Source organism: Dendrobium catenatum, unplaced genomic scaffold (assembly GCF_001605985.2).
Source record: "Dendrobium catenatum unplaced genomic scaffold, ASM160598v2 fragScaff_scaffold_827, whole genome shotgun sequence".
Lineage (NCBI taxonomy): Eukaryota > Viridiplantae > Streptophyta > Magnoliopsida > Asparagales > Orchidaceae > Dendrobium > Dendrobium catenatum.
This window is the reverse complement of record NW_021319289.1, coordinates 208,109-220,222: the sequence shown is the minus strand read 5'-3', so window position 1 is coordinate 220,222 and position 12,114 is coordinate 208,109. Positions and strand designations below refer to the sequence as shown.

General features: G+C 35.4%; 1 protein-coding gene across 1 annotated transcript in view; it reads left to right on the top strand.

The window, feature by feature from the left end:
• LOC110095533 (probable prolyl 4-hydroxylase 9) overlaps positions 1-12,114 on the top strand; it is a 33,219-nt gene that overhangs the window by 11,034 nt on the left and 10,071 nt on the right. The window contains exons 3-4 of the mRNA XM_020821119.2: positions 4,346-4,448; positions 7,950-8,045. Of these exons, the coding sequence (XP_020676778.1) occupies positions 4,346-4,448; positions 7,950-8,045 (199 nt within the window). The remainder of the gene's footprint in view (positions 1-4,345; positions 4,449-7,949; positions 8,046-12,114) is intronic.

Sequence of the window (12,114 nt, the reverse complement as noted above, 5' to 3'; positions counted from 1 at the left end):
GTTCAATGAAAATTTTGGCAGCCTCCCGGCGTCGCCTCCCCACCGAGGGAGAAATCGGGACGGCAATGCCGTAGTTCTTCCCGCCCGGATCAAAGATCGACGGCGCGAGGTCTTCAATTTTAAACCATCTCACCAGGATCTAAGATCGACTGCGTGAGGTCTTCGAATTATAAAATCATCCGCCCAGATCTAAGATCGATGGCGCGGGGCTTCAATTTTAAAACCATCCCGGTCGGACCTAAGGTACGACGGCCGGGGTCTTCGGCACCTGTTGAAAATCCTTTACATTTCTCTCCATCTCTCTTTATATAATTATATATTATATTAAAATCATAATATAATATATTTATTATAATATAATATTATAATATTATAATGTTATATTAATATAATATAACATTATATTAATATTATATTATACTGTTATGTTATAACATTATATATAAATACTATTATATTATAATATATATAATATAATATATATAATAGTGAGGGAGAGGGGAAGAATCGGGAAGAGGAAGCCCGAAGTCGGGCTAGGGCATGGCGACGGCTCACGCACGGGTCGGCGGGAGCGGGAGATCGGTGGGCTTCGGCGTCGGCGGCAGTCAGGCCGGCGGGAAGAGGCGGCGGCAGGCTTGGCCGGAGCAAGTGCAGGCCGGGTCGGAGCCGAGGCTGCGATAGGTAAGTCACGAAGTTCCTTTTTCGTTGGTTGCTTGCGATCTTCTTCCTCAGTTTCGATTTTCAGAGCGTATGTGTGCGTATCTTTCTAACCGAATGAGAAGAAGTGTTTTATTTCGTGAGTATGTCGGTGAATGAGCCGATGCGTCGTTTGGGTATGTCGGTGAGGGAGTCGGGAGCGGTTTTGTCGTACGCTGAGGTGGAGTGAACGGTTACAGTCAACAAAATCCTGAGCTTAGAGCTACTGTAGGTATGGTTCTTTAGGATTTGCACTCGTTAGTTTAGAAGGAACAACTTTAACCTAAATTTGTATGCTCGCAAAGTTTGTAAATAGAGTACTAGTAAATGTCATTTAGGAGTACTGAGATATCTCCTCATTGTTTGAGGAACCCTAGATGTTATCAGAATCAAGGATCACCAACAATTTCAAAGTTAAACCTCCCATCGGGATGATAAACGAAGTAATTGTCCATTGATTAAAATCTTACTCTTAAGTGAAGTTCATATATTTTCAAAGCAAAAATTGCTGAAAAAATTATCTTTAAGTTTTTCAGAAGTATTAGAAGCTGCTCTCAGAGGCTCTGTTTGTGCTAAAAAAAGCCAAGGATCCATGATAACTGTCGCGGGTGCTCGTGTTGTATGCACATGAATGTGCTATAGTGCCTTATTTGTTTATTTATTTTTTAAATGCATATAGTAAATTATTTTCTTTTTTATTCTCTTTAAAATTCAGTAATGTTGACTACTTATTTTCATCATTATCTTCGATGCTTGATGTTACCACCATCATCGCCGTTCACTATCGTCAGCAATGTTAACACCTGTTGTAACCACCAAGGAAAATGCCCACCATCTCCAATGTTGTCACCAATATCGATGTCCGTTATTGCCGGTAAAGATTATGCCTACCATCACCACCGATTATGTTGCCAGCGGTATTACCAAGAATGATGTCTTCCATTGCCTATAATGTTGCTGACATCCGTTGTTGCATTATTGTCGATGTTTATTGTCACCACAATTATCGTCGTCATCCATGTTCGTCGTCACCACCAAGGTTGATGCTCTTTATTTCTACCAATGTTGACACGTGACATTGCCATTGCTGATGCTTAATTTCGCCTCTATGGCTAATGACTCTTGTTGCTACAAAGGGCGATGAACACGTTTCTGGTGGTTAGTTTCCTCTTTTGTATGGAAAATGATTTTGCATACAATGGATCATTTCATGATACTACTCTGATGCCTCAATAAAGGGCTCATTTGAGACCATAAATGGGATTGCATGTGCATTAAGATATGACTGTCCGCTCTTGTCCATGAAAGCAGGTATAGGTGCTCGTGTTGTGTGTACATGAATGCGTTATAGGGCATTATTTATTTGCTTATTTAAAACTCTGTTGTAAATTATTTTTTTCTCTTTAAAAATCCAACAACGTTGACACTTATTGTCATCATTAAGGTAGATGCTCGATGTTGTCATTTTTGTTGTTGTTCGTTGTCATCACCAATGTCTACACCCATTGTCGCCACCAAGGATGATGCTCACCGTCACCATTAATTATGTTGGCATCATTATCACCAACAACGACGCCTACAACCTACTGTGACCAATAATGTTGTTTATATTCATTGTCACATATTCGTTGACATTTATTGTCACAACCATTATTGGCGTCATTTATGTTCACCATCATCACCAAAATTATTGCCCTTCATTTTACCAATGCCAACGCATAATGTTGTCGCTATTGCTGATGCTCCATTTCGTCTCTATGACTAATGCTCATTGTTGCTCTACCAAGGCCGATAAACCCCTTCTTGGTCGTTAGTCTCCCATTTTATATTGAAAATGACTGAGCATACTTGGGATCATCTCATGATGATACCTCCAAAACCCCAGGGCTCCTTTTACTTCGACCAAGGAAGTTGTCTTCCATAATTCATGTCCATTGCATTGTATTAAGGTCTTATCTAGTTATGGGGAAGAATATCCTTTGTAATATATAGTTTCACTAGTGGAATAATTTCAATCGGACTAGACCCCGTGGTTTTCTTTTTTCTTGAGTTTTCATGTAAAATACCTTTTATCTCTTTTGACCTATTCTATCTTATATTTGTATGTTCAAAATTTTGATAAATACTAAGATGATAAACTCTTCTTTTTTATCGCTATGAATGCTTCAACGCATAACAATTTACCTTGTTGTGGTAACTATGCTTGTGCTTATATACATGGCATGGCTTGGAGAAGTGGAATCAGGAAGAGCTCAGGGTGTGCAATTGACCACCCTAAATTCTTTTTTTTTTCCTTAGAAGAATAAACATTTTAATTATTTTGCCCACGTTCAATAAATGTAGTTACCCAAATTATATGAAATACATTATTTTTTTAATTTATATATAAAATTATGTATTTCACAATCCTATTTAATCCACTCTAAAAAGAGGCTAATTCCGCCCCTAATGACATGTCATTCTTCGTGTTATAGTTGAGTTACATCTTTTAAAGTTTCATGTCAACTTTTTTTTGGAGACATTCATGTTATTGAGGCTATGGAATCTGATATGGCAGTTGCTCATTCTTCTTGTTTTCCTTTGTTTATTGTTTTTATTAAAAAAAAGACTAAAAAAATTATTTTCTCAAGACCTTATATCAAGCTAATTTTAAAATGGATATTTTAGTATAAGAACATAAAGTTGTTACAATTATATGACTTTTGATCTTAAGCTTTTAAGTTAATTGATTCTAGTTAAGGGTGTCAATATTTGACATGACTCGAAACTCGACCTCGACCCGACTCAAAAAATTTTGAGTTTAGGTCAACCTGTTTGTTAGACAGGTCAGGTTCAGGTTTTGTTTTCTTACCCGTTTTTAAAATCGGGTAGGGTTCGGGTTGACCCGGAAATCCAAAATCAACTAAAAAATTACACGAATCCCGTGATAGTGATCGCCCGCAGCGCTTTCGTGCTCATCTCCGCACTCCCACAGCGAGCCCTCCCACGCTAGCGTTCGCTCATGGACTCCCGCTTGCATCGCACTAGTGCGTGTGCTCGCTCTTGCATCAGCACCCTAGCCCGCTCCTGAGCTCGCACATGCGTAGGCCACACTAGCCCGCAAGTGCTCGCCACCTTGCTCGCAGGCTCACGCCCCCTTTTCACGCACACACTCTAGCCGACCTCGCTTGTCACGCCTGTTATATTCCAGGTTAGCGGGTTGGATTGGGTCCACACAGTAACCCGGCGGGTGTGGTCCAGTTCGGGTATGAATTTCTGACCCATTACAAAATCGAGTTGGGTTTAAGTCAGCTGAATTGGATCTAGGTCAATTCCGGGTTCGACTCGAAACCGACTTGAATATCCATTTTGACACCCCTAATTCGTGCTTTAAGATATTATCAAAGCAGTTGGTGCACTATTTATGTTTTAGCATGTGGTATATCATATTTTATATGAGATGTTTACTACATATTCTTGTATTTTTTTTGGGGGGTAAAATAACTGTGGTTCAGCTTTTAGGAACATGTAGTTGCTACGTTTTGACAGTTACAAACTCAAAAGCTTAGTGAGATGTGCGCTATTTATATGTGTCAAGAATGTTGTTTGTATGGCATTAAAACCCTTACATTCAGCACTGTAATCATATAGTTATTTCTTCATGCTACAGTTCGGGTACATTTCTAAGTGCATCTGAAGATTCAACAGAAACCTTAAAATACATTGAGGGAAAGATTGCCAAAGCAACGATGATCCCAAGAGATCATGGAGAGGTATATCAAACAGATTGATTATGCCTATTTTTATGCGAAATTTACCTTAACAGAAATATTCTTCTGTGTTGGCTCTTTCTTTTTTGGGTTAAATTACAACCCAATTCTCATTTTCTGTTTTGTAATGCCGTCCATAAGGTTTGCCCGAGTTCGAGGTACAAGTTGGCAGATAAAATATTAAAAAAAGGTGTAACCAGAATGGTGCTTCCACCTACGCTGTATTTAGGAGGGATTTTGCACGTGGCCTTATCCATAGAGGCCATTTCCATAAATGAAAGTCTTATCTGAAGTTAACATCCATTATTTGGAATCTCTTTTAGGTTTGTGGGAAATAGCCTCAATAATAAAATAAAATAAAAAGGTGGTAATAGAATACATATGAGCTTCTATTACATTTTATTCCTAGTCGCATTTTCTAAAACATTATATACCCTCTTTCTAATCCTTTACTTTCCCTTATTTATCTCATGCAATGATGTCCCTTGATTAGTGGCAGCACTTCTGATTGAGAAAATAAAGGAGCTTGTGAGCTATCGTGAGGATGGCAGACTATATAAGGAAAATGCCTTTTTATGACTTTTTGGGAGATAACAATGTTCGTTTAAATAGTTCAAATGAACCTTCTTTGTTGTCTTTAAATGGTTGATTTTGGTTTTGTCTGGGCATTCCTTAAACATCTTACTGTCATCCTATTTGAAGTGCACGCTTGTGTAGTGGCTATGCTTGGCAACCTAAAAGTTGTTGGACTTCATCTAAGAATCGATTCGATTCTCCCAATCTCTTGCTGAAAAAACATTTTACACCACAAATGCATATTTCAGTGCTTATAGTGCTTAGAAATGAGTGAAATGTGACTTGTTTTACCTCTTCTCACCAATTAAATGAAGGATTTTGTAGCCAATCTAAATGCCAAATTTGGTCGTGTGGGAAGTTCAGTTCTAAACATAAGAAAATCTTTAGTTCAAATCACCTGTCTCATCATATAATGTGACTTGAAAAGAACCCTAATAATTAATCTGATGAGTTATGTATTAACTTTGAGTAGGATTTAGCTCTAGTTGAGTGTTCAAAGGATTATCAACTATCCGTGTAGCAGCAGGTAAATGACAAACTTCAGTTCATTCTGACTAATTTTGTTTGAAACACTTCTACGGACCATCAAAGTTCATTTAACATCTTATTCATGGTTTGTCATGTCCTATTCTTTATGATTTTGTCTTGTCTCTGTATTTGTTTCATGTCATATTGTGTTGTATAAACCTTCCCGAATATCTCTGGAGTGCCATCCTTTTCCCCGCCTAATTCCTCCCACTCCATTGCCACCTCGTGCATCCATGGGATCCCTGTTGCATACTCACAAATCCATGGGACGATTTTTTTTGTAGTTGATTTGATTACTTGATTTCATATGTTTCCTATTAGAAATATTCTGAGTATATAAATTCTGTGCATGTTGGAGTGAAACACCCTCGATTATTCTCCAATTATTTTCAATAGTTACAGCTTTGAACAAAAATAATGATGTAAACTCTTATAATTTTAATGGATTTGGTGATTTATTCCATTTTGCAAATATTGAAATTACCCTCAATCCTGAAGAAAGAAATTCATAAATTTATATTAGTCCTACCAGTCTTCTTTGTACTTGTGTTGTGCCTTGAAAGATCCCAATAATTCATTAAAAGGACAATTGTTTTCTTTCGTGCTAATAGGCTAGGTTTGGAAATAGTTATGAGCACCACTTAAAAAGGATATGAACTGCATACTCTCGATATAATGTTGCAGTCATCGCTTTCAATTGTTAAAGCATGTAAATAAACAAGTGGCATAAAGGTCAATGTGGATACTATTATTCTACATTAAAAAGTTACAATTTTAACAAAGATTATTTGATATTCTTATTAATATATATTTAAGACAAAAGTAATTAAGCTCATTGTTAGAATTAATTACATTTTGGTTCATCTAAAATCAAACTTAATTGACCAAACTAAAGTTTGATTTTATTTAGTTTGGTTTGAAAAATAGTCTGTTTGATTAAATTTCATGAATTTTATAATCGAAAGCTTATTCTTGAATCAAATCATCCAAATCGACCAAATGCACACCTTTATGCATGAGTAGAATTGATGTTGTACATGAAGATAAATTCTACAGCGTTTTAGTGTTTTGGATTACTTTAAGATTTTAATGCATTTTTTTTAATATTATGTCAGTATTAGCTTTATTTAAATTAGATAATAGGATTTTAGGAGTAATCTAAATTTGAATTCAATTAGTTTGATTTTATCTTATAAATTTTAGTTTATAAATATGGATTGAAAGGATGCTATGTTAAATTTGAATATATTAGCAATTTTATTTGAAAAGATTCCCCTTGTTATTTTATGTGCCTCCACATGATATTATTTTTCTTGTTGCACTCTTCTCTCTCTCTCTCTCTCTCTCTCTCTCTCTCTCTCTCTTAATATATATAATTTCTCAGAGACAAGTCGATTGGAAAGGATGGGGGTGTCAAAGAAGCAACGAGCTATTGATTTGGGGAGCTATTGATTTGGGGAGAATTGGTTGGGAAATTTTTTATCTTAATTGAAACCCTAGGCAACATGGGTGAGGTGGAGGGAGAATCCAAGGTTTTCATTCCTGAAAGCCTGATCGTTGTTGTGATTGACTTTGCTCTCTTATCACCACTCCATTTCCATCCGCCATTTCACAACCATCTGCCATGGGGTTTCGACAAAAGAAAAGATGGGAAGTGAGAAAATGAAGCGGGTGAGAGTCAGGCCAAGGGATAGTATTGGAAGCTAGGTGGTGACTTTTGAGAAATCCTGATTTGGTTTTTCACACATTCTCCGATGGAAATCAAATCCTATATGTTGAAAGATTTTTGGTCTGGTTAACTTTTAGATTTGCATCTTCATCCGACCAAATTGTAAGATAAAATTCATCTGTTTGAAAAACATGATTCAACTTTCAATAATCAGATTGCTCTAAACTTAATCGTACAATCTATAAATCATGCGTTTTGCTCTGTGATGTAATTTACCGACCATATTTCTTCTCGATAAGCCTAGTCATTGGGACTACCAGCGGTAGGATTGGCTTTGCTTGAAGTAATAATTGTGTTTACTTGGATTATACTCAATGTATAACTTTCCCCCACATGTTATCCCAATCATTACTGTTTTGATGCAACATAATGTTTTATTTCATTTAAATCTTAATTATGACCATTTTTTTTTTATGGTGAGGCCATAATGTGAATACTGCAATTTCATTTTTTTTTTCTGTTTTTTTTTTTCTATTTCATTCGTATGCACAGATCCTTTTTAATGATCATTTTAGCTACTAATATTTTAAGATAGTGATATCTTTGACTTTTGATCCTCTGGGTGTTCCTTTTTTTTTTTTGTGCACGTGTTTTCAATTAGTGGATTCTCAATGTTTCAGGTAGATTCTGAAACTTTTTAAGTAATATTGAGGGCTATACCAATGTTGCAGGCCTTCAATATTCTTCGATATGAGATTGGACAGAAGTATGCTTCTCACTACGATTCGTTTGATCCATCTGAATATGGTCCGCAGAAGAGCCAAAGAGTAATGAGCTGCCACTTTATTTCCTTAATTATAATTCATTTCTCAATTTGCATGCTTTCTTGTTTAAAGATCCTAGTTATTTTCCGTTAACTCATTTTTTTTTAATTTGAATGCTCGAATTGTTACTTAACTGGTAGATATTATTGTGAGAGAGAAGCTAAAATGAGTGCAGCCTCATTTTATTCTTCCTTCCCACTGTCAAGAAAGTTAGAGACAACTAGAACTGTCACGACACGGCCCGGTTAGCTCGTATAGACGAGGCGGGAACGGAATTGGACGTTCAGAACATTTCAATCCTCTTAAAATATGTATTTAAAAATCTAAAAGACTTCAACAATAATTAAAAGCGTCTCTAAACTTTTTCCAAAACATATATTTAACATTTCAAGTCATTTCAAAAGAGAGTTCATATACACAAGGTGGTTACAAAACTGAATTATATGCCAAAACCACCCAAAAGAAAAATCAACTACAACTTAGAAAACATCAAAAGAACCTTTCAGCCGGTATACGTCGACTGTAGGTGTACCTTGGGTGTTCCGCCATCACCTACGAGTAGGTTCTCTTGAAAAGTATCCCGAAACGAGGGAGTGAGCTACGTTCAGCAAATGACAACTGCATCTAAAGTTCATGTGCAATGAAGAAGAAAACAATATCCAAGTTGATAACATATACTTCTATGTCTCAATGTCATATGCTTAGTGTATGTCAAATGCCATGTGCTATGTTTACCATAATGTCTTGAATCACATGCTTAACATGAGACCTATTATATCATATGCTCATTCTTTCTTTCATTTCATGATATGTTTTTCAATGTCATGCTATTCATTAACATACTTATTCTCTTATTCGTATCATATACATCCGTACCGGAGTACCGAAATTGTACTGATCAGGTACACATATTTAATGACCAGATCATTTTCCTTTCTTTCCATATTGCCTCAAAGGGCCATATTTGCTCCAAAGAGTCTTATTGTGCCAAGGCACCATATTGGTACTCCGCCTCAACATGCACAAACTTTACATTTCATTATCATAACATAAAATGATAATATGAATCATACATATGATGTATTTGATTAAGCATGAAGATGATGCATTTGATTTAGCATGAAATTGAACGTTTTAACATATGAAGAGCTTTCTATCCATATAAGCATAAGCAAGTAAGTACTAAGTGAACGTGGTATATAAGCATTTGATTACACATGAAAACTTGTAAAGTACTATGTAACTTTTATGTAAAAGCTTTCTATCTTGCATGCTAACATGACATAATAAAATGACATAAGGGAATATACACCTAAGAAAAACAAACATGTACTCTAGAATGTAGTGTCACTTACCTTAGGTTTTCTTCGTTAAACTTCTTCGCACAATTCCTTGAATTGATCTTGTCTTAGGTGGGTTCAACCTAAAGAACACAATTACTAATAATAATTATATATTCTCATTAATCGTTCATTCTCTAAATTTTCCTACAAACAATGGGACTATATAAATATGCTTAAAGCTTTAATATTACCCTACACACTTAATTCTTAATACCATGACCTAACCTAATGCATTTTCATCATATCCCTTCCTTAATTAAATACATTTAATTGAAATTTTCGGTTTATTTAAATTTAAAAATTAGAAAAATATTTTTTTTGATAAAAAATGCATTTTCTCATAATTAGAGCCTTCCTAAGACCTAAAGGATCAACCTTTGTAAATAAGTTTTCACAAAATCTCAAATTTCGGAAAAGCCCTAATATTGAAACCTAAATCCTTTGAAGAAACCTTGCATTTTCATAGCTAAAAAATTGTTCCTAAGCCTTCCCTAATCTTCCCTCTAAAAGATTTTAACATTTAAACAAAACCCTAATTTGAAATTGAAAATTCTTTAAGAAAAATCTCATGATTTCATGGAGAAAAGCATTTCCTAATTCTTCCCTATAACTTTTCTTTTAAGCCTTAGAGTTTTGAGTAAACCCTAAAAATCTCTCTCAAGAAAATTAAGAGAAAAATCCATTATTCTTGCATGAGAAGTTTACCTTTATCTTCCCTAGCCTTTTTCCTTCGTTTTCCCCCTAATTCCGCCGTCGGAGAGCCACCGTTCACCATCGTTTCCCTTGCACCCGCCGCCCTTCTTCGCCTCTCTCTTGCATGCGGCCGAAGAAAACAAGAGGGACCGAATGGATCGGCCCCTAGGAGGATGAGGACTTAAGGGATTTTTCTCAGGTGGCTTATTACGCATGTACCCTCCCTTTCAATATTTCCCTCAGAGCTCATGAGGGGCAAAAATGGAAGAAAAGGCTAAAAGTTACTTAAACTTCTTCGGCGAGTTTTAAATTTCAAATCCGTGCGGAATTAGGTATAAGTTCTTTATATCGTTTTGATCGGAATTTCGTGTCGAATTTAATAAAATTTATTTCGTCGAATTTCGACAACTTTGAAATTTTGCCTAAATTCGTTGCGGCGCATCGAAATGCGTGCGACACATTCTAACTATAAATATCGGGTTTTACAAGAACTCTGTTTCAAAAGCATTGAACCAGAATTGTTCCCAACCAATAGAGAGATATTAATGCAGGAATTTGTAAATTGTTAGTACTTTAACATCACTTTGAACCTTAGACCCAAGATATCTAAAATATCCTCTTATTAATGACTTGATCGCCCAAAGTCACAATCCTCCCACTAGATCTATTACTATTAAAACTGCACTCTATGTATTTGGTTTTAGATATGCTCAAATGAAAACCTTTAGACTCTAAAGTTGACCTTCATAATTCAAGTTTATCTACAACTTTAGTCTTATTAATAAGAAGAATATCATTACAAAAAGCATACACCAAGGTACATCAAATGTCTTGTAAGAACATCCATGACTAAAGCAAAATAGATTTGTGATTAAAGTTGATCCTTGATGCCATCCAACTGAAATAGAAAAGAAGACAAACCACCTTGTGTTTGAACACAAGGAACAACTCCTACATACATATCCTTAATGACTTAGAATATAAGCATTACTAACCCCTTTTGTTTCTAGAACACTCCACATCACTTCTCTTGGAATTTTATCTTATGCTTTCTCTAAATCAATAATTATCATATGTAGATGCTCCTTATTCTCTCTATACTTCTCCATCAAACCTCTTAATAAATGTATAGTTTCCATAGTAGACCTACCCGGCATGAATCCAACATGATTTTAAGAAATATTAGTATCACGTTATATCCTATACTCAATAAGGGTGTAAATGAGCCGAGCCGACTTTAGGTCTACTCATTAACTAGCTCGCAAGTCAAGCTTCTTGAGCCATGAGCTCAAACTCAAGCTCGAATATTAAACGAGCTCGAGTTCGAGCTTGACAAAGTTTGACTCGTCACTCAAAAGAGCAGTTTAATCTCGAGCTCGAGTCGCTCCCAAAGAATGAGCTCGAGCTTGACTCATCCATTTTTTCTCAGGCTTGAGAGCTCGACTCATGATGAAATGGAGGCCAGAGCTTGCTTTGTCATCATTGGAGAAGTGTTGGGCCTGCCCGCTATAGAGAAGAAGATCGTCTATTTTCAAAAACGAGAAAAGCATTTTGTTCTCTTTCGCCACTGTGGAAAAGAAAAAAATGATGAAGGAGAATATGTTGTGTAGCCTTAGTAAAGCTATTTTATAGAGCAACAACTATTTCTAAAAAAAGAAAAATCAAAATAACTATATAATTGGTTTTTTGAAAACTTTACTCGTGTAATATTTTTTTTGGGTGAACTGGTGTTAAAATTAAACAACTGTTGTATAAGTAATAATATATTAATGCTATAATAAATGTTATATATTTTTTAATACATAAAAATTTTATGTTACTCTAAATTTTAAATAATTAATTAATTCGAGCCGGCTCGCGAGCCGTCGAGTCAAGCTCGAACTCGAGCTTGTTTAATATTAGAGGCAAACTCTCTCCCCATAGTTTAGACATTACTCAATAACTCTCTCCCATAGTTTTAAATATTTAATAATTTAAATAAATATTATATTAAAAATTTAAATTTAAATTTAAATTAAATCTTTAGTGATATATTA